The sequence below is a fragment of the Chenopodium album genome, chromosome 1, assembly GCF_948465745.1.
Source record: "Chenopodium album chromosome 1, dcCheAlbu1.1, whole genome shotgun sequence".
Taxonomy (NCBI): domain Eukaryota; kingdom Viridiplantae; phylum Streptophyta; class Magnoliopsida; order Caryophyllales; family Amaranthaceae; genus Chenopodium; species Chenopodium album.
The window spans coordinates 57,463,918-57,488,445 of record NC_137834.1 but is presented as its reverse complement, the minus strand read 5'-3'; the positions used below and the strand labels follow the sequence as shown (position 1 = coordinate 57,488,445).

Below are 24,528 nucleotides of genomic sequence, written 5' to 3'. Positions count from 1 at the left end.
AGATAATATTTCTTTCGATAAAGAGTGCTACATGTTTTGCAGTGAGTTTAGCATATGATTGCGCTTCGACCCACTTTGTAAAGTAATCGATTGCTACTAGAATAAATTCGTGGCCTCCCGTTCCTGGGGGAGTGATTTTGCCAATTATGTCAATTCCCCATGTAGAGAATGGCCATGGCGATGTGTAGGTGTAGAGCAAAGATGGAGTAACATGTTGTAAGTTGGCGTAAATTTGGCACTTAGGGCATCTTTTTACGTATTGATGGCAATCCCTATTCATTGTAGTCTAATAATATCCTTCTCGCATTATTTTCTGGACTAACATTTTGCCATTTACATGAGTGCCACAGATTCCTTCGTGAACTATTCTCATTACTCTTTGTGCATCCATCTTTCCTACACATAAGAGAGCTCGACCTTTAGGTACCCTTTTATGTAGCTCGTTGTCTATGAGTACATATTGAGAAGCCAAAAGTCTCAACGCTCGCTTTGCTCTTTTGTCAGCATGAGGAGGGTATTCTCCATTGGTGACATAATTGAGTATGTCCGTGTACCACGATTCTTCTTCTTCTTCTTCTTGGACTAAGTCGTCGTCTTCTATAGCTTGGATGTATGCTGGTTTGTGCCTTTTTTTCGATAGTTAGAGGCATTTGCTCGATTTCCGTGGGAATCCTAACCATTGAGGCTAATCTTGCCAAGGCATCAGCAAATTGGTTTTCTTCTCTAGGTAGATATGTATATTCTACCTTCTCTAACTGATCGGTAAGAGTTTCCAGATAGGTTTGGTAAGGGGCTAGGCTTTCGCTCCTTACTTTCCATCTTTTAGATATCTGATTTATGATCAAAGAAGAGTCTCCGAATATCCTTAACTTCTTTACTCCCAATGCCAAAGCTGTTTCAAGGCCTACCACGCATGCTTCATATTCAGCAGCGTTGTTGGTAACGTCGAAATCAAGCTTTATTGAGATTGGAACGTGCTCTTCTTTAGGTGATACTAGTAGCACTCCGACGCCACATCCCTTTTGGTTTGAGGCTCCGTCAAAATACAAGGTCCAAGTATCATCTTCAGTGACCATTAGGTCTTCATCTGGAAAGTCATTGTCTTGTATTGGCGTCGAGTCTTCTATTGGAAAATCTGCTAGAAAGTCTGACACCACGGATCCTTTAATAGCTTTTTGTGGCATAAACCTTACATCGAACTGGGCTAGATTGACTATCCATCTTGATATGCGTCCATTGAGTGTAGATTTCTCGAATAGATATTTGAGTGGATCTAATCGGGAGACTACGAAAACGGTATGCACCAACATGTAATGTCTTAACTTAGTTGTGGCCCACACCAAGGCGAGGCACAATTTCTCGAGCGGTGTATAGCGTGTTTCATATTCGAGCATCTTTTTAATTAGGTAATAGATTGCGTTCTCTTTGCCTTCTACTTCTTGTGCTAGCATGGCTCCCATTGTCTCTTTGGTAACCTAAGAGGTATTTCGGGAAGTGCTGGTGCTAATACGGGAGGATTTGCGAGATAGGCTTTGATCTTTTCAAAGGCTTTTTGGCACTCGTCATCCCATATTACTGGTACATTCTTCTTGAGCTTCTTGAAGATTGGTTCACATATCGTCGTCAGTTTTGATATGAACCTACTTATGTATTGCAACCGGCCAATAAATCCTCGAATCTGTTTCTCAGTCTTGGGCGGTGGCATTGACATGATTGCTTTAATCTTGGTTGGATCTACCTCTATTCCTCTAGAGCTTATGACGTATCCCAAGAGCTTGCCTGAGGTGACTCCAAAAGCACATTTTGATGGGTTCAACCTCATGTTATACTTTCTTAGCCTTTCGAAAAATTTCCTTAAGGCTACTTGATGGCCTGGACGGTCTTTTAATTTTACAATCATGTTGTCGACATATACTTCGACTTCTTTGTGCATCATGTCATGGAGTAAGGCAGTTGCTGCACGTTGGTAAGTAGCACCCGCGTTTTTCAACCCGAATGGCATTACCGTGTAGCAGTAAGTGCCCCATGGTGTTATAAAGGTTGTTTTCTCCATGTCTTCTTCTGCCATGAGAATCTGGTTGTAACCTGCGTACCCATCCATGAACGAGAGAAGCGCATGATTTGTCGTGTTATCTACCAGAATATCGATGTGTGGCAAAGGAAAGTCGTCCTTTGGACTTGCCTTATTTAGATCTCGATAGCCGACACACATCCTTACCCTTCCGTCTTTCTTTGGAACTGGGACGACGTTGGCGACCCATTCGGGGTATTTGGATACCTTGATGAAACCTGCAGTTATTTGTTTTTGAACTTCTTCTTTTATTTTAAGTGCTACGTCGGGTTTCATTCGACGCAACTTTTGTTTTACAGGTTTCATTCCTGGAATTAGTGGTATAGTGTGTTGAGCTATTTCTCTATTAATGCCTGGCATATCTTCATATGACCAAGCAAATACATCGATAAATTCTTTAAGTAAGTTAATTAAATCGGTTCTTTCTTGTTTATTCAATGTTAATCCGATTTTAACTTCTCTTTTATGGGTTGAATCATTCGAGATATCAACCGTTTCAGTTTCTTCAATTACCGGTGTTTTCTTTTTGAGTGTTTCCATTGCTTTAATAATTTCTTTGTCTTTTTCATCGTTAGCTAAGCAATGCTCGTCATCTTGGGTTAGGGAAGAACACAAGAAGTAAGGAGAATGAGAAATATTATTATACTCTGAGATTATTACATCAAAGAGTGATATGTCCTCAGGGACTAGATCACTAACTATCCTAGGAGAAGAAATAGGAGAGGGAGGTGTTACTACTAAAGACTTAGAAGACTCTAAAGGGAAAGACTCTAACTCAGACTCTGACTCAGAAGACTCTTCAAACATCAGTCCTTGTCCTGTCGTGATTGATATCTTCCTTCCGCTTGGAGTAGTCACTTTGATAGTCTTGCGCCATCCATATAGTGATCCTTCAGCTGGAGTGATTAGCTTCGAGGGGTCGAAGCTTTCACTTTGTAGGACCGTTTGAATGAGTGAGGAGTTATCTTCTTCATAAGTTGGCTCATTCTTTTCTCGCCCAAACAGTAATCCCATGACGTTAAAGTCAAAGCATGGGGGTGCTTTCTCCTTATGGACGGGAGTTGGGATTTCATCAGTGAAGTAGCAATCCAAGAAAATCTCGAATCCCGGTTGTCTTATGCCGTTTACAAAAAATGGCTCGGGAAATTCATGGCATGGATAGTCCTCTCCTTCTTTTATGAACTGACCATTAAGCGTAAGAGGGTACTGATCCATTGGAATTGCTTTCTTTTGAATGTGAGCGTCCCTACGCGCCTTCAACTTTTCCTGGGCTCGCTTGAGATCTTTCCGAGTCGGTTCAAAACCAAGTCCGAAAGTATCTAACTTAGGGAGGCCAGGTGACTCCAGCGGTTTTGCTATTCCTTTCTTCTTTCCTAAAGTCATTCCAGGAAAGTGTCCTTGTTTCTTCAGCATGGCGTTGACGGTCATGTTGGAATGGGGGTCATGGCAAAGAGATGTCCTTTCATCCTCCTGGATTAAGGAGACTTCTTCGTTAAAGCCCCATAGGTCTTCATCATCCTCGTCGTGCTCCACATTAATGATTGGATTCTCTATGGATTTGATTCTCATATGCAAAGCATCGATGGTGATTGGAGTTCCTCCCACTATAGCTTTCACTTGTTGGTGGAGAGATGAAAGGACGACCTTTAGATCATGAAGCCAAGGGCGTCCCAACAATAAGTTGAATAAAGCTTTGATGTCTACTACTTGGAAAGTAGTAGCATGTTCTATTGCTCTTGCCGTTACATTTAGGGTAATCTTGCCAAGAGCTTGACGACGAGTATTATCGTACGCTCTTATTCCTTGTGTAGACGGAGTTAGGTCTTCATCCCTTGTGTGGATAGACATTGATAGCCGATCCATTGTCTACAAGGGTCATAGGAACATTCATCCTTTTGCAGACTACCGTGAGGTTTAATGCCTTGTAATGTTTGTCACCTTCTGGGGGTAAATCTTTGTCAGAAAAGGTGATCAAATTAATCGGACTAGGAAGGTCACTTGTGAGGAAGTTGGCTAGTCCCTCAGGAGTAGTGTCAGAATCTATCTCGATTTTATCCAAGGTATTCATTATAGCCAACCTATGTTCTCGAGATGTTGCCAGAAGTTTCCACACATTCATCTCAACTTTTGTCTTCTTAAACTGTTTAACAATGTCATTGTCTTCGATGATAGGTATGGGAACTTGATGTATGGTGGGCATAGGTTGCGTTGAAACGGGAGGTTGCATTCTCCCGGATCTTGTGAGGACATCTATTGATGAATCTTCTTCAGCCCAAATGTCATCTGTGGTGTATGATACAGAAGGTGAAGGTCCTACTATGTCCTTTAGATAGACATCTTCTTCATCACTGTCCCAAACTCCATTAATGGTTATATCCTCTTCTTATTGAACTTGGACTAGTTTCTTTTCATCAATCATTTTCTGTACCAAATCCTTGAACTTGAAACAGTTTTCTATAGTGTGCCCCCCTGATTGATGATACTGACAGTAATATTTATCTGTCCTTTTTAATGACTCGAATGGTCTCGGTTCGAGAGGTTTGACCTCGCCACTCTCGGAGAGTATTTCGAAAATTCGCGCATATGGGATCCCAATTGGAGTGTAGATTCTATTGCTCTTCTTGGGTTTTTTAGTGACTTGTAAGGGAAAGTTTTTTGCCTCATAAGTCGTCCTTACTGGTGTGAATTCTCTTTTAGGTTCTTCTTTTGGAAGTGGAAGCTCATCATATTTCCTGTGGAGTTCGTTCATAACTTTGAGAGCTTCACGTAGTAATTGCGATGCCTCCTTCATAGACAGTGTGAGCAATTGTATATCTTCCTTATTTGCCGGTTCTGGAAGACTATCCTTGACATCGAAAAAGATCTCCTCTTCTTTTTCTATGGCAAAGATTTCTTTGACAGGTTTAATGAGAGAGGAGAGGTCAACCTCGTTTTCCTCATCGGAGATAGCTAGAGTATGAGCTAGAGGTGCATTGTCGATACTTGGCTTCTTACTGGCAGGGGGCAACGGCAGTTTGTTATTTTCGATTAGGTCTTGGATAGCTTCCTTAAGCTTCCAACAGCTTTCAGTGGAATGGCCCCTACCTTGGTGATACTTGCAGTGTGCATTTTGGTTCCAGTTAACCGACCTCTTCTCAACTGGTGGGTCCCCAAATGGTCCAATGGGAGTTATAAGACCTTTTGCATTTAATCGATCAAATGCGGTGTCATAACTCATGCCAATAGGAGTGAAGTTCCTCCTAAAGGGTTTCTTCTGTCCTTGGTTGTTCATGGCAAGAACTTCTCCTAAATTAAAGGTGCTAACATTATTTGAGTGGGCGGTTTTGGAAGAATAAGGATTGTCGTTCTTCTTTCCTTTCCAGCCACTGTTATTGTTGGCAGCTAGTTATTGTTGGCAGCTTTTGACTTAGCCAAGTCATCTTCAATATTGATCCCAATGTCATAAACGGCCTTGAAGGTATGAAGATTATTTTGATATTTAAGATGCTTGGAATATTTTTCTTGGAGATTTTTTATAAACAGTCTCACAGACTCTTTTTCACTTGGCACCTCAATCATCTTAGCTGAGGTTTCTCTCCACTTGCTAAAGAAAGAGGTGAAGCCTTCATTCTCTTTCTGTTTGAGGATTTCAAGTTCTCTATGGTCAGTCTCGACTTGAATGTTGCACTTGTACCTATCAACGAAAGCGTTTGCTATAGACTCCCAGGTAGAGGTCTTTTCTTTCTCGAGAGAAAAGAACCATTGTTGGCAAACGGTCTCGAGAGATAGTGAGAAAAGAGAAGGGAAGACCTTCTTATCGATACCCTTGATACTCATTATTGTTTCGAATGCTCTTAAATGGAAGTAAGGGTTGTCAATTGCTCTGAATTTTGGGATGTCGTTGGCGTTGAACTTCTACGGAAGAAGATCTTTGTCCACCGATACCCCTTGTGATGTAAGCTCTTGAAACTTGTAGTCGCTGGACAACTTGCTTAGGCTCTCTTGCATGAGGTCCATTTGTTGTTGCTTCACGGGATCGTCGATCCTAAGTGCGAGAAGCTTCAGTGTCTCAGTCACAGTAGCCAGTTGGTTCTTAAGATCATTGACTTCTTCTTGAGTTGCCATTATAACTCTAGCTTTTCTCTTGCGAGCTATAGGTTTGTCGAAAAGTTGGACTTGTACGAAGAGGTTATCTTTGATTAATCGTCCTTTCTTTCTTGACCACGCGCTGTAAATTAAACCATTTTGCGTTTTAATTACTTGACTCGAATCATCTTGACTTTATGGTTTATTTTAAGGGAAAAAAGAAAAAGAAAAGGGTTCATTTTAAGGGAATTAAGTATTATTATTTTTATTGGAGGATTAATATCTGACTTACCCCCCTAAAAAAATGACGGAAAAACGCGCACACAAGACTCTCTTAATCATGGTCAAAGTATGTGTATTGGTGTGTGCGTTGAGTGTAAGTGACATGCTTGGACTCTTGTGTAAGACCATGGGACTTAGTGCCTAAACTCGATCATTGATTCAATTAAATATTATTGACAGCAAAATTAACCGAATTAAACAGAAAACTGATTAATTAGACCCTAGGTGATGACTCGACCAATAATCCGAACTGTCGGCCAAGCGACAGGACTGGCGTCACACTGTAGAGCTTGGCGCCAGACAACATAGCTGTCGTCAGGCGCTACACTCCATCGTGTGGCGCTACAGCTCAGACCTTGGCGCCAATATTGGAGCTTCGGTCTGGGACTGTTTTCGGTGTTATTAATCAACTGGGGTATGCCTAAAGTCGAACTAGGTCAATTCCGATTAAAATATTAGACTTTATTGACTCAAATTAAATAATTAATTAATTAATTAGGCAAAGTTCTTTAAGTCATTAATTTATTTAGTCTCAACACAAGTCAACAAACGGTTAAGAGAAACATATATATGCACAACAAATGATGCACAATTAGTCAAGTAGGCACAATATGATGCAATGCGTTCGCAACCTAACCATGGCTCTAGTTCTCTAAATTTCAGGATATGGTTTAGTCAAAGAGGTTCCATGGTTAATTGTCCGAATGCATCGCGCGGAAGCCTAACCGTGAAGGGTTGGCGCGAGTGGATGGGACACCGCGAGTTTTAGAACAAACTCGCTTCCATGGTTTGGTGAATTCAACATCTCGGATGTACCCTTTGTTGCACGGAGCGTTCAATCGGGTAGATGGAGCATGAATTCCCAGAGGGTTATGTCCATATGTAGAACACATATGGGTTTCAGAAAAGTGAGAAAAAATTCAATCAGGAAGTAGGATCGAGCAAACAATACGAAAAACCGGTCGAAATTAGAACGCATATTTCTGGCTCGGTATTGGGGAAAATTGGCGCCAGCAAACAGAGACTGGCGCCAGCTTTTAACTGTAGCGCCTGGCGCCAATGCTGGCATCTGGCGCTACGGCTAAAAGTCTGGCGCCAAGCTCTGGCCCCTGACGCTACTTCCCACATGCGTCAGCAGCTTTCTGTACTCGATAAAATTTTCCAGTTTCGCATGGTGTTATTTCGGTCCTAGTTGTGAAAGATATTTCCCAAATTTCCTACGTGTAAAATCCTATGCTTTTAACTCATTACGGATGGTCTTTCCAATGAGATCTTTATTATGCATATGACAATAATGTTAATCAAAATTACGCACATGAAATACTTAAAACGTTTCGAGTCTCATCCACTCATTCTAAATCATTGCCGAAACAAATTCAGGAATTAAAATAGAAATCCTCCCCAGTGGAGTCGCCAAAAACTGTAGGGAATAATTTCAAGCCTTTAATCCCACTAGCTTGAACCCCACTGTGATCATACACTAAAGTACGGTGGCGTCCAAAAGGGAAGAAGATAGAACAAAGGAGTCGCCAACAAGTTTTTTAGGAACTTGTAAACCGTTCACGAGGTGAAGGTTACACCCCTTAACGATCCAAGAGATCATCAACTCCATAAGTTCATGAACCAAATAAGGGTTCGGGGATGAAGGTACAAATACAACCTAAAAGAGATTGAACCTGCCCTAATAATAGGCCTCCACTTTATTCTGCTCGTATTCATGTGCGCTTTCTGATTAACATGCAATCAATAGGTTTAACCCTAAACCTGTTTAATCTATGGTGGTTGAATTTAATGCACAAATAAATCTATTATTGGCAATCAGTTGAATTATAATCACATTAACCCTAACAAGATTATTAATATCTTATTAAGCATGATTACAAGTACCAAATTCCCTTTAAACATGCAATAAAAGGTGTGATAAAGCAATAAAAATAAAATATATCAAGCAACATAATAATAATCAATATCATGATAATAACAATCAATAATCATAATAATAATAATAATATCATCATAAATTAACAATTATAATCATAATCATGTTCATGTTAATATTAAAGCATAATAAAAATAGCAAGATCCTAGGCATGATACTAACAAGATTAATAACAAATCCTAGCATGTCACTAAGCAATAAAAATCAAATCTTTAACCCTAACATGATACTAACAATCATAAATATTAGGAAGAACATAGGAAGCATCACAACAATCATATTTAATATTAAAATTACCCTAGACATGATACTAGGAATATCATAATAACAATATAAACATGATTTCTACATCATAATATCAATTAAAACCATTAAAGCACTTACTTTGATGCCTCGTACCTCTTTCTAATAACAAAATACACACGTTAGTAACTTCAAGGAAAATAATAAATCAAAACAATTAAATTAAATAATTGAAAGAGAGATTTGGGACCAAACCCTCAGAAATTAAAACCTTTCACGTCTAGGGCGAAGGCAACTTCGAATATGGCTAGGTGTTACTAGATCTTGCGAATGCGGAATTTTGTATGTAAAAAGCAAAGTAAGAAAGAATTGAATGTTTAAGATAGATGAATGATTTAGAGAATGCTAAAGAATTAATGATTGTTGATGAAAACTTGCGAATGAGGAGAATTGGTGAATGAAAACGGAGTTTTTAATACGATATTTATAGAGAAAATCAGCCAAAAAGATAAATTAAACAAAACAGAGTCTGACGCTCAGAAAACAGGGCTGGCGCCAACCCTGGCTAGCTGGCGCCAGGCCTGGTTCCAGGGGCCAAGGCCTGGGGTTAGGCGCCAAGCCTGATTCCAACGCGTTTTCGAAAATCCGATAAGTTTACCGTACTGGAGGATAAAATAATATAATTTCCTCGAAAATGCTATTTGATTTTGATTAAAACTCTGAAAAGTCAACAAAAGTCAATTTATCAATGCTAATTGAATTAGGAATGAAAAGAACCTTCTAGAAGATTCTAGAAGACTAAAACCATTCCTAATTGCATTAGGAATGATAAATCATATTAGGCCCTCCCCTAGATCATTGGGCCGTACAGAAAGCTCAAACCGGGCCCAGTTTAGTAAATTGACCATAATTTCCTCAATATTCATCGGAATTGGGCTTATAATATATCGTTGGAAAGGTCTTTGCAAGCCCCATCCAACTACACTACTATTGGACCCATATCATGGACCAACCAAACTGGATTGACTGTTTTCTTAAAATAAGTTTTCAAAAACAAGGAGAAGAAAAAAGAAATAAAAACTATCCGCAACACTAGACCTTTCCACACTTTTGTTTCATTCGATTATGATTCGACGTGAAAGGTACTCATCACTGGGTTTGGTTTTGGGGAGACACAAATGGGTGTCTACAGTAGGCCATTTACAATATTTTCTCTTTATTGGTTAATACTATTATTTTGCAATGAAGTTCACTATATAAATTCTAAGTATAACATACTTCTGTACAATTTTGCAATTACATATATTAGCAAATACACCTTGTCTTAGATATATAAATCAAGTTTTTGTAAATTGATAAACATAAATCTAAGACAAAAGTTTCAAAACTAACACATTACACATTCTCCAGTCATAACTCATAACCACAAGTGAGTCAAGAGTTTAATATCCTAAATTTTACACAAGTTCTAAATGCAGTACAAAATAACCTAAACGCAGAATTTACTTAAATATTTAAAACACAATAGTACCCTTTTTATAATTCCTAGTATCCCACCCAAATTTCGTTTTAAATTTATAAAGCCCATTTTCTCCATTTTCTATGCACAGTATATCACTGTATTAAAGAAATATACTTGCTGACGGTGCCATTTTTCATCTGCACCTCCTATTCCCCATTAATCCAACTCTTCAGCCCAAACAAATTCATCACCCGTTACCTCCGGAGAGAATTTCTAATTTCCAATTCCATTTATCAACCCCCCAAATTCATTCCAATACCTCTAATCAACCTCTGCAAATCTATTTTGGCACCTTTTATCACCCCCAAAAATATATTTTGGTACCCTTGATCAACCCCCGGAAAATATATTCTGATACCCCAAATCAACCCCCGGAAATATATTCCGGTACCTCTAATCAACCCTGGAAATATATTCAGGTACCCTTCATCCCCCAAAAACATAAATTTGACACTATGTAGTCGGCAGTCCTCATTTCCAGTAAATTACTCCAGCATTTGACCATAAGATTCGACAGTTGTTCCATTTGACCTTATATATATATATATATATATATATATATATATATATATATATATATATATATATATATATATATATATATATATATATATATATATATATATATATTCTTCTTTTTTAAACGTTAAGGGTGATTACATAACTTATACAGTAACAGGACAAAAAATGATTTGGATTAAAATTGGGTAAAATTGGAAATATAAGTTATGAGTTATTTAAAGCTATTATGCATTTAGGCAAATTGTTACCTGCATTTGATATCACCCAAATTTTATATTCCCATATTGTAAGTTCTATGTTTTGCATCAAATTTGACATTGAATGTGTGAAAATCTATGTTAGAATAATCTTGAAAACAAAGTCACTCATTTCCAATATAGATTTGGATTTTGTATGAATCAACGCTTATTGTGAGAGCTTGTGTTACGGTGAGAACCTTAATCTTAGCCATTGATTTTCAATTGTAGACATTTAAACATGTCTCCACGATTGAAACTCAATAATGAGTAAAACATTTCATCGTCATTTAGTTCGAGTAGAACATAGAAAAAAAAAAGAGAATACTTTAGTCTAGCTTAGAACTCCATGCCATTTTCATATTATTCTATCATTTCATAAGTCGTTCTAGTTATATTAATAGTCCTAAGCACTTTTTCTAGTCCAAAATCCACATACCTTACCATTTTCATCTTTTCATAAATACAGTTCCAAAACCAAGCAAATATGACTTTTGTGCTTCATAATTATCCAAATCTTACATGGTTGGATGACCTTGAAATAAAATTTACAATTATATATCAAAATTCTAATTTTGAGTTATAACGTAAAAGATATGAATGGAAAAAAAATACCAAACTCGGTCCAAAACGACACTCTTGCACTATTTTGACCGTATCTTTTAATCTAGAAAAGATATTGACCTGATTTCAATTGGGTTACTGTAGACACCCAAATGTGTCTCCCCAAAACCAAACCCAGTGATGAATACCTTTCACGTCATTTGATTATCGAACGAGGTGAAGGTGTGAAAAGTCTAGTGATGTGGTTGTTTTTATTAAAATCTCTCTCTTTCTGTTTTTGAAAATATTTCTATTTATACTCTATTTATGAAAATAGCCAGTCCAATTTATTTTGGTCCATGATAAGGGTCCAATAATGGTGTAGTTTGATGGGGCTTGAACAGACCTTTCCAACGATATATTAGAAGCCCAATTCCGATGAATAATGAGGAAGTTATGGCCAAATTACTAAACTGGACCCAAACCGGATTTAACCTACGACCCAATGATCATGTGGAGGGTCCAAAGGTTTAATCCCATTCCTAAACTAATTGGGATTAATTAGAAGCTTCTATGAGTTTCTAAAATATCTTAATTATCCTTTTTGAAAAGATAAATTAAAGAATTTGAAATTGAATAAAAACTTTCCTTTTTAAGTCCTAATTCTATTCGAATTTAAAGATGTTCAAAGACAGTCAGATATTATTTTTGTACCTCATAATTTTTATCCAAATCTTATATGGTTGGATATACCTTGAAATTATATTTCCAATGATACATTATAATATTAATTCCGAGCTATAACAAAAAAGATATGAAAGAAATACGAAACTCTATCCAAAACTGACACCATTCCACTATTTCGGTCATATATTTTTATATACAAAAGACTTTAATCTGATTTTAATTGGTTTAAATAGTAGACTTCAAGAGCTTTCCAACGACATATTATATGACTTATTTGGACTTATGGATCAAAAGATATTATAAAAACAAAATTCGTAAAAAACTATCCCAGCGCCAAACGACAGGCATGTCGCCTGGTGCTAACTCCTGCCATTCGCGACAGGAGGTCTTTTATTCCGAATGGGACTCAAACTCTTTTCTATCGTTTCCGAACTATTTTGCTATAAATAGGGGTCGTATCTCCCCGTTTTTATTCATTCACAATCATTATTCACAACCATCATCTCTATTCTTTCTCTCTCTAAAAGCTAGAAGCTTATTCTTTCTCCCTCTTTCTAAACCTCCCCTTTTTCAAAAGGAAAAATTGATGGGAATAATTCCACCTTTTGAGCATCGGACATTAATAATCCCACCTTTGGGATATTTTTAAATAATCCCACCTTTGTACCTAATCCACTCCTAATGATCCCAAGTGACCTGGAGCCGGTTGGGTGGGTAATTTTTTTTAAATTAAGTTTAATTTACACGTGTCACCACGTGATTGGTCAAAAAATAAGTTTTAATTTGAATTTTAATTAATTTAATTAAATATGTTAAAACAACCACCACCATCCCCAGCCACCTCCCCACCGCCACCATCAAACCAAACCAGACACGTCGCCGAGCCCAGACCATCAGCCGAGACGCATCGCCGGGACGTCGAGCCTAGAACACCAGCCAGTCGCCGCTACTCCTCCTACCCAGTCCAGACGACGACGGCGCGAGCTCCAATCTGGTTGCTGCAATTCGGCGATCAACCGTGGCTGGCTGGGGCTGCAACCATCAGATCGAGGAAAGGAGAGGGAGGCCGCAACATAGATCCCATCAACCATCAAATTGAGAAATTAAAGGGGGCAAGGAGGCGGAATCAGGACGGGGGAAGGGCTGCCGGAATCGGAACGGGGGAACGAGGCGGATAAAGGGTCTTTGAGGGTTGCGGGATGGTTAGTTTTGAGGGTTTTTGTGATGGTGGAGGGAGGTTGTTGGTTCAGGGGAGGGGGAGGGTGGCGTCGACGCTGGGAGGCGGTCTAGGCGGTCAGCGCTATGGGGCAGGGGAGTCCGGCAGCGAGGTCGGCCGGAACAGGCGGCGGGGAAGGTGGTTGGGGCTGGTGGGTGATTTTTTTAATTAATCAATTAATTTCCTTTTTTATTTTTTCTTAAAAAAAATTAAACTTAATTTTTTTTTTTTTACCAATCATTAGCCAACATGTGTCTGGTAACTTGTTATAACAAGTTCCATGACCGGTTGGGACTATTAGGAGTGAATTAGGTACAAAGGTGGGATTATTTAAAAATATCCCAAAGGTGGGATTATTTAAAAATATCCCAAAGGTGGGATTATTAATCTCCAATGCTCAAAAGGTGGGATTATTCCCATAAATTTTTCCTTTTCAAAATTCCACATTCATTAGTTCAAGACACACATAGCCAAGTTTGAAGTTGCTTTCGCCCTAGACGTCAAAGGTTGATAATTTATGAGGTTTTGGTCTCAAATCTTATTTCAATTATTTAATTGTTTTTATTTATTATTTTCCTTGAACTTACTAATGTGTGTATTTTGTTATTAGAAAGAGATACGTAGCATCCAAGTAAGTAATTTAATTGTTATTATTTTGATATAAAAATCATGCTTAGATTATTTTATTAATTTCTAGTATCATATTAGGATGTTTTATTGCTTCCTAGTATCATGTTTAGGGTTAACTAATATTTCTGATATTATTATGATGCTTCCTATTTCTTTTCTAATATCATGTTAGTATCATGTTAGGGCTAGAGCTTTGATCTTTAATGTTTAGTGACATACTAGGATTTGTTATTAATCATGTTAGTATCATGCCAAGGATCTTGCTAATGATATTATGCTTTATTGAGATTGAGATTATGATGATGATTTATTGTTATGTTGCTTGATATCATATATTATTATTGTTATTTCTTGATCACGCCTTTTATGAATCTTTAAAGGGAATTTGTACTTGTAATCACGCTTAATAAGATAATTAATAATCTTATTTAGGCTAATATGATTATAATTCAAGTAATCGCCAAATAATAGATTTATTTGTGCATTAATATTCAACCAACATAGATTAAACAGGTTTAGGGTTAACCTATTGATTGTATGTTAGTCAGAAAGCGCACATAAATACGAGAAGAATAAAGTAGAGGGGTATAACCTTCACCATGTGAACGGTTTACAAGTTCCTAAAACTTGTTGGTGACTCTTTTGCTCTAGCTTCCTTCCCTTTGGACGCCACCATACTTAAGTGTATGATCATAGTGGAGCTCAAGTATGGGATGATTGAAATATTCCCTACAGTTACAAAGTAGACTTCTAAGGCTTTCCAAAGATATTTTTATATCTATGAGATCCTGATTAGGTGCATGTGAATGTGATTCATAAAATTTCGTTTTGAATATTTAAAACCCTAAATTAACGTGGGGGATTATTTGACTTGCTTAGGTGTAAGGGATTGTTTGACTTGATAAGGAAGACAATCAATTGTAATAAACAATCAAGTTTAGGATTTTTCACAATATTACCCCCAAAAAATAATGAGAAAATCGTCATGGTAAAAGAGGGTCATTCATTAGCAACGAAGATAAACATATTGTTTACTCACTAATAGAATAAAAATAGTTTACTCACTATGACAAGCATAAGAAAACTCTTTGAACTATTGTTTCACACTAATAGATCTAGCTAGTATAACAAATTAACAACTAGTTAAGTATATTTTGCATTATACTTGTATTTTATTTGTCTCACTCACATTAAAGTCATCCCTTGAAGAATTTGACCATTCTTTATTTGATTTACACTAACTTAACTTAGCATGTTGCAATTGTACACAAACCCTTGTATGGAAGTTTGCCATTCCACATCATACTTGTACATACAACTTTGACTTGGTTCAAAGAAGACATGCATAGTTGATGATTTGGGGGCCATTTTGATTTATGACCAAGTAATTTTCCTGCAAATCCCAGATATTTAGGGTCAGCATTCATTGAACATAATACAAATTAAAGAAAACAAATAATAAAATGTTTGAAAATTTTGAAAATTTTAGCTTGTACCTCTGTTAATCTGTAATAAAATGAGATCTCAGGTCGTCCTCCAAATTCTAATTTACCAACTTAAACGGCCTCATCATGACGTTGTCTTCGTGATCTAGTATCTGCAAGTTGTAAAGCCATTTAATTTGAGTTAATTGTAATTTCATATGAAGAGCATTTCGTTATGCAAAATATTATCCCGGTTCCTGAATATCAGGCTGATTGACACATTTGACAATTATATGCACTTTATATTTGTAAACCGATAATTGATATACGTAAATTAAAGTATACTCTATAAAAATGAAACTTCTAAATTGAACTAATACAACAGAGTATTACACAATAAGTTTGATTTATATACTCCCTCCGTTATAAATTACTCGCAACAAAGGAATATTTTATGTCTCACAAATAATACTTCTTTGTTGCTGTAATCAAGTTAATGTATGAATAGTGTGCGGTAAATATCAATTTGTTGTAATATTGAAAGTAAATTTTGATTTTTACCACAAAAAAATAGCCCGATATTGAATTTTATCGTCTACATTTTTTTTTCTTTATTATTTTACTACCGCAAAAAAAACCAAAAATTATTTTTTTACCACTTGTCGTCTTAAGTCTAATGGAATAAAAACAAATCTTTGATTATCGTACCAAAAACATGGTATCTTGATGTTTTAGAGGTCATTAAGACCCTAAGAGACCTAATTTAAGGTTGAAATTAACAAAAAAATTATCGAAAGTGCCTCGTTTTGTGTGTTTCACGCAAAACGAGGTTCTTTGAGTAAGAAAAACGAAGCATTTTTGTTACTTTTTTTGTCAATTTCAACCACAAATCGGATCATATAAGGCAAAATGACTCCAAAACCTTTAGAGACAATTGAATAACAAAAAGTTAACCATTACATTTAACGGGTTTTTTTGATAGCTGGTGGTGGAAACCAATTTTTAGATTTTTTTTTTTTTTTTTTTTTTTGGTGGTAAAGTAAAAGAAAATAAAGAGGAGGTTATCAAAGTCAATTTTGTTTTTTTTTTTTTATTTTTTATTTTTTTATAATTATTCTTTATTTATTTTGGTAAAAATCAAATAACCATTTAGAAATGTGGATAGAACTTTGTAAGCATGATTCTATGCATAAATGAAAAGATACGTGCAATTTTACGAAGTCAACATGAGCTAGAAGCACAAACTGTAAACTAGAGACACATCACACATGTTAACTTGCCTAACATAGCTAAGCTAATTAAATTTACGTTGTATGTTTTAAGTATTATGTAAGAGAATAGGGATAAGAATACGTACATGACAATGATAGACGTAACCAGGCTCCTTGGTAGCATCAAAGGGGTAGGATACGTTAGAATGGACGTGAGAAAATCTCACATATATCTTGGTCATATACCCTGGCTTCATTTTGTACACATTCTTCCAACCTCTTTCATGCCTTGGCACAGCTTTTTTCTTACCTCGTGCATGTTTGTGTACGTTACACTTCTCTGCATTGTTCTTTTTTGCCATACAATCTTGAAACTTGTCAAAATCCAACAATTTTGTTTGCTCCAATGCCTTAAATAACCCGAAATGGACGTGTAACGGGTGATTGTCCTCTGTTAGATTGATAACGTACCACACCTCACTAGACCCGACCTTAGGGAATTCAGTCACTGGAGCGTCGAATGATAGACCATTGATGAAGAGATGGGTGGGTTCATCGGATGGACTTGTGTACTCATACATAGCAATGTAGCGCGTTTTCAAAGCAGTGGATAGATTTGGTGACGAGTACTTGACTAGCCTTTTCGGTACGTGGCTCGGGTCATTTACATGGTGATCTTTGATGATGAATTTCATCACCTTGCTGTTTACATCGTTTACAGGATCCCCTATGTAATGAAAACACAATTCTAGTAAATCAAAGATAATTTTACCTTATAAAATTGAGGCAATGTGACCAATTTAACTAGTCTTATACATACAAAACAAAACAAGCCATATATATGTCTACCCTTAGCTTATCTAATGTTTTGCTCATAATCTTTTGCTATGCCAATGTACAACCGGCTTTGAACTGTTTATGCAAAATGTATAGTTTCTCTAAATAGTGAGATAGTAAAAAAAAATGGGAAATTCTCAATGGTAGCCTCCTACTATTGCTTATTCTCAATGGTAGCCAATTTTTTTTTGAATTCTCAATGGTAGCACTCTACTTTTTAAAAGTTGCAATCGTAACCTTAATGATATTTTTCCGTTAAATTTCTGTTAAATCTAATTTTTTATTTTTTATTTTTTTATTTTAAGAATCTAACTTAATTTAAACTAAAGTTATTTTTTATATATATAAAAAGTAAGTAAATAAATACTAATACCCACCCCTTCCCCTTCACTGCCCAGCCACCCTCCCCCTCCCTCCCAACCACTTTCTCATTCCCCCTCCACGGTTCCACCAATAATCCACCGGTGTTTCTCCCTGTCGTTCGACACCCCACTCGGCCGTCCTCTTTCCCCTATCCCCTCTTTGCATGCTTTAATTTTATCTTCCTCTTCATCTCAATTGTCGTCGCCGTTAAATTTGAATTATATGCGTCAATGTGGCCGAAATAGGGGATTGGAGAGAGAATTATACAGGAACTTGATTTGAATCCAACGTTGAATCTGTGCGAGAAAAAATGAAGATGATTTTCATCAAATTCTAGGGTTTTAATTGGGGTTAATTTTTATGATTGTGATTGAAAGAAATTGTGGATTTATCGACCTCCATTTTTGTTGAATTTCAAGCAGTTGAGGTGCGGCGTTGGGGCTATGATAGTGGTGTTGGTGTGAAAGCCGCAATTTGTGTGGCCGTTGTTGTGGATTGGAGTCAAGAGAGGTGGCAAATGGTGGTTATTGTAGGCTGCTGTAGTTGTACATGGTGGTTGTTTGGTGGTTGTTTATGTGTAGCTGGTTTAGTTGACCTGAAGGGGTGGCATTGCGGTGGAAGTAGGACATAGAAGGGGTGGGTGTATGTGGACTGTGGAGGGTATTGTGGTGGAGGGTTTGGGGTTTGAGATGGCTGCCATGGAATGAAAGGGAGGAGAGAGAAAATAGTTAAGGGTTAAGAGAGATAAAATGTTTGATAATAGTTAAAGTTAACGGATTTTAACGGTTTAGAGGTAATAAGGTTACAGTTGCAATTTTAAAAAGTAGAGTGCTACCATTGAGAATCCAAAAAATAAAATTGGCTACTATTGAGAATAAGCAATAGTGGGAGGCTACCATTGAGAATTTCCCAAAAAAAAAACATCTTCTTTTACCTTAGAAAAAATTAGAAAACTGTGAAGACAATTATATAGACAGAATTCAATTTCAAATCTTAAATACCAATTTTAACCAATTAAACTACTTAGTAAATATTAAAAACATCAAGAAAATATAAAATGATTTCAGGTCGTACCCACTAAACAAATATGACGTGTCTATCAACTAATGTACCAAAATACATTCAAATCTAATGGTTTTCCAGCAGTTAGCTTAATTCCAAAATGGCCCCATTAAGCCATGCTAATCGACCCATTACTTGTTGTTTGTTGCGTGCATGCCACTAGGCACTAAGTATATCTATGACCAAATATTAATCCATTTTCAGGGTGATGGCTTTTTTGTTTGGTCAAATAGTTATTATTGTAACTTTGTAAGGTGTAATCATGTAAAGTTGTGAAGCTGACTAAGCTGCTTAGTAAAAGACTAAAGTTGTGGAAAAAACTAATCCCAGTTGTCAAATTATACTATCACTTTTTATATTATTCTATTTAGAATTAGTTGTCATGTTATTTCAATTCAATCTAATATTGTAACAAATAATAAATAACTTTACAAGAATTCTCTATTATAATTGTGTTAAATTAATAGAGCATTCAATTTTTATGAGAGCTGTGAATGAGATTTGAAAACTTCATACATGCTTAGACATCACGCTAAATTATCAACTCGATCATTCAAAAAATACAAAGTAACTTCATACAAGTCAAACATCACGTTATATTAATATAACATATAATTTTCGTAAGAGAGATGAATGAGATTTGAACATGACATACATAAAATAATTGATAGAAGTACCAAGTGCTTAAGAAAATTTATGGTAATATATACCATAATCATTCTTAAGCACTTGTGTCTTTTCATAACCAATGTTAGGTTAATCATGATTAACAAAACCAATTAGGCCACTAAGCACTTAACTTAGTCGCCCATTAACAAAATTAATCAATACTTTACCATGGAAACCACATGAAACTTTCAACAAAAGTATGTTAGTAGTAGAACATCCAATGTCCACTTTCAAGAACACTAATGAAGAAGATGCTGGAAAACACCAAAGAAAAACATGCACAATAATTACCTGATGGAAAAGGATAAGCAGCATCATTAGCAAGCACAGCAACGCTTGATTTCGATTTCGAAAAGTCGATAACAACATCAGAAATCTCTGAGGGAGCCACAAGCTTAGTCTTACTCGTAGTGGGTCGATCTAGATAAGCTGAATCAGATCCTATATGAATGAATGGAAGATCATTGCTTAGGTAGAATCGGAAAAAACGAGCGTTGCTCGTGTTGATGATTCGAAATCGATATTTCCGACGTTGAACCACCATGTACGGCCATGCTTTTCCGTTTACTACTATTACGTTTCCGAAATATTCTGGCTGCCATTGTGGGTGTATGTTTGGGTTGTTACCTGTTTAACAAATCATCCAAGCTTAGCATTAGAATAATCGAAAATAAATCTTATATCCCACTTTTTGTGTACCATATATAATTACGTAGTATGTTATAGTAAGTGATATTTATTTAACTTGGTGAAATTAATAATACGTTGTGCTATCCAAATAATTTAGTTGCAATTTTATTACAATGCATTAATTAAAATAGAACAATTAAATTATTGAAATACATAAGATCATTTTGATTGAGAGAGAAAATTGTACTGTAACAGTCATTATTATTTAAAAATAAATAAATCAATGAGAATAATGTATGAATTGCTTCTATATTGTTTAGTAAATCATTTTCTTACCTTTTATTTGTATGTAAACATGACCTAAGAAATTTATTTATTTTGAGCAAGAAAACTTTTCTAGAAAAAACGTTGTAACATTTTTTCTTTCATGTGACATTTGGAATAAGTTACAACTAAATAAAGGTAATTTGAAAATAATAAAATAGACAAACCATGTTCGAGGATAACTCAAAACTCGTGCATTAGCACAAATAATCAAAAAATGACTCGCAATAATTATAATTTGCAAAAACTTATTATGTGACAATAAAAAAAAAAACACAGGTTGCAATTTAAAAATTAAAATGGATGGAGGAAGTAATCGTACGAAAATAAAGGTGCATGTAACAACTTACCAGTGGTATTCATGTAAAGGGATCCATTTCTATAGAAATCTCTATCACAAACAACCAAAACCCTATCAAATTCATTTCCAGAAGGCAATTTATGAGGATCCTCGACTTGTGGATGTCGAATAATATAAGACCCAATTAATCCAGCCAAAAGATTAGCCCTAGTTAATCCCATTGCATGATCATGATACCACATATTTCCTGGTTGTTGTTGGTTATGATAATGGTACATTTTCTTAGTCCAACGAGGTCCTCGGTCTTTAAACCCTTTGGTAAACCACGCGTGTCCATGACCATCACTCTCTGGCTCGTCGATCCCTCCATGGAGGTGCACCACCGTGGGAACCCCTTGGTGATCTTGTGGCATCGCGGTTGGTATGGTTGGGTCCCATGGAAGGATGTGCTTCTTAGGGAGATTATTTTCCCATGTTATGTAAGTGTCCACGCCGTGGAGGGCCTCAATTGTTGGCCCCGGAATTGTTGCCGTTCTCTTGGAAGTACCATAGGCAAAAACCGGTGTTGGTGGAAGATCTCTATGAAATTTCTGAAAATCATGAAATTATATGTTACAATTAGCAATAACATATTGTAATTTTTTTTTTTTTTTTTTTTTTTTTTTTTTTTTGCAACGCTGCATAATTATGTAACTATGTCACAGTTTCATCACTATTCTTCTATAAGCCAATTTTTACAAGCTCTTTTAAAAGGTAATCATACATATTATTTGAAATTTGAAATATGCATCGCATACATGTAAATTTAATTAATAAGTTAAACCGAACAATCTTAGTTCGTTACTAATTAATTTGCAAAGTTAGCAACATGTTACAAATAGTAGAAAGTAGTACGACACTCTAATCTTATGTGGATAGCGTAAAATTGTCGCCTTTTGCATGGCCCTCATGGACTATTGTAAACTAGACTTGTATTTTCCACGATATTATCATCAAGTCCAGCTTCATGTGGATCCCAATCTTGTTTTATATGTTTGTACTACTATAAAATGAACTATGATATCTTTTTCTTTCTCACTCTCAAGTAGAGGTGTCAAAATCACACCCAATTCGATTAGATTTAAAATTAATCTGAAAAATATCCGATTTAAATTTTGATTCATGTGAACACAATAAGTTAGCAGGAGTCAAATTTAAAATTATAATCCGATTCAACATGATCAAAGTCAATCTAGATATTCGAATTGACACCTCTAATCTCAAAGACAAAACACCTCGAGATGATTTTGTACTTAAAACTCTCAAATTAAAGTATCATTTAAAAATCTATATCTACTGCTTAATGCTTACCTGCTTAATTAGCTATATAAATTTGCTTACAATCATAATGATGTAGAGTAGTTATTAACTTGATACTTTGTCCATACAACGAAGCACTTTAAATTCATAATTTACTTGCACGACTTTCACCATATTGCTTATTTTAAGTAAGATAAGTTTGCTAACATTTATGTGGCTTTGACCTTTGGCACAAATTTTTTTACTAAGGTAGTTAAACGTACTCTAAATTTTACGGAGTAATTTTAATTGGATGGAATACAAGAATTTACTCGTATCTTAATTATAATACTAAGCTATTCTCCGTTTAATTTTTCAACAAATTGTTACTTCAAAGTCGAAATCCTTTTAATTATACATGTTCCTAAGATTAAATATTATAACACACACCCAATATATAGGGCAAAGGTAAATTGTTATATCGGACAAATCAATATAAACAGAATTTTAGCATCATATGGTTGTGTGATATTGTCTAGTACTTGTACAATCACAATTTAGGTTGTAAGCTAACGGACATAAATTGATAGAAACAACAAAATCACTGACTACTAGGGTTCAAATAAAGACGTTACTTGATCAAGGCCAAAGCCCGTGAACACTCAATTATATCTATCTTAAAGATTATCAGCAAAAACAGGAATTATATCTCAAAGGACCAATAACATTTCAACTTGTAACTACATACTAATTTAACTTCTGTTTCATTTCGAATCCTTCTCCTCTAATCTAAGAATATAGAGTTCATAGTTCTAGCTAGTTAGGTAAGTTTATTATTTATACTACCTCCGGTCCAAATTACTCGCAACTTTGGGGTATTATTTGTGAGATATAAAATATTCCAAAGTTGCGAGTAATTTGGACCGGAGGTAGTATTTAAACTAAAAAAATCATTTAACTGGAAAGCAATGATTGACAACAATTATGTGTCTATTTGGAGTTTAATACAACAGTTTGACTAGCACACCCATCATGGCCATCAATACAATGTCTATAAATAGTCAAAAGTAATTAAAAAAAAAAAGGGATATATTGAAAATATACCTTGAACTAAATAAGAAAATAATTTTTTTTTTTTGAGAACTAGAAAATAACTTACTAGTATATATTTACCCAGTTACACTGAATATTATACACCAATAAAAAAATAAAAAATAAAAAATAAAATGATTAAAGTTAGATGGGTCAATAATGCAAAAATTAAGATGTTGTATCTTATTTTACATTTTTTCCAATCTTCAGCAGAAGTTTGAAATTAAAATTTTTAGTGACTTATCCTTTATCTAATTTCAGACATTATAATAAATAATTAAATAAAATAAAATACTACAGCAGTCTCATATATATTATGTGACCCTCCTAATCCATATCAATTATCAACTAACCTTAATCTAATTTCTAGCTCACTGCATTAAAAATAAACACCACTAAAAACTAGAAACAGAGCATAGCAAAACAACAGGAAAACACCTAATTATCTTAAACTAATATAAATCTCATTACATTTCACCATAATCAATGTCCAAAAATAGAATTTCAGATACAATAAAGAAAAACTTGATTAAAAACCATAATTAGTATAAAAGCAAGGGAGATTAAGAACTAACCCAATTCTTCTGGAACATGCCAATTTTCAAAGAAGTAGGAACAGCTTTACCATGAACAACTTCATACCCAAATAACTTGGGCATATCAGGAAGTTCATCAACAAATAACCTTAATTTGTTGGTACTAATTAGATTCTGGGAGTTAACCCCTGTTCTAATTACTCCCAAAAAGAGCAGAAAAATCATAAATTTAATCATTTTTACTGATTTTATGAGAAAGATGTGGAGAAAGAAAAGATGGTTATGAATTTTAAGTGTTGAGAGAATTCAGAGAATATAAAGGGTAGTGGAAAATAGACAGAGTATTCCAGTATTTTGGACAGAAAGAATTAGGATCTTTTTTTAGAGGACTAAAAATAAATTTGAAGAAAATGCCAATTATTTTACTAAAAAGAAAGAGAGCTGCTGTGGACAGTCATACAACCATGCATTAAATTTGTGACTATACTCATTGGTCTACCTATCTTTTTACACTAGATTCCTATTATTAAATTTTTGTTGTTTAATATGGGTTTTAACTAGAATTGTCAATGAAAAGGAGATTAGTTCACACCACTATTATTTAGGTATTCAAGATGGATTAGAGGAAAGAATTTGTACTTTGCTTGATGGAAGGGCAAGTTTGTATGTAAGAGTGGTAAATTATTTAAGAAAATGGTAAAGATCACAAACGGAGAAAATAATAAAAATTAAATAAAAAGGTTGTATATGTTATAAATATTATTAGTACAGGGATGTGCAAAAAAGAGCAGATATCATCAGAGTAGAATAGAAGTGACCATAGCAGAAAAATACAATAAAAAAAA

The 24,528-nt window shown here is 35.4% G+C and overlaps 1 protein-coding gene across 1 annotated transcript; it reads right to left on the bottom strand.

Moving 5' to 3' along the window:
• Positions 1 to 14,942: 14,942 nt before the first annotated feature.
• Positions 14,943 to 24,166, bottom strand: LOC145556463 (multicopper oxidase LPR1-like). The gene is made up of 6 exons (XM_081618117.1): positions 23,723 to 24,166; positions 20,827 to 21,367; positions 19,814 to 20,149; positions 16,738 to 17,318; positions 15,453 to 15,553; positions 14,943 to 15,349 (listed from the first exon to the last, which is right to left on the bottom strand). Exons 1-5 carry the CDS (start codon positions 23,918 to 23,920, stop codon positions 15,500 to 15,502), a joined length of 1,710 nt encoding a protein of 569 aa, XP_081474243.1. The 5' UTR covers positions 23,921 to 24,166; the 3' UTR covers positions 14,943 to 15,349; positions 15,453 to 15,499.
• Between the last annotated feature and the right edge of the window lie 362 nt (positions 24,167 to 24,528).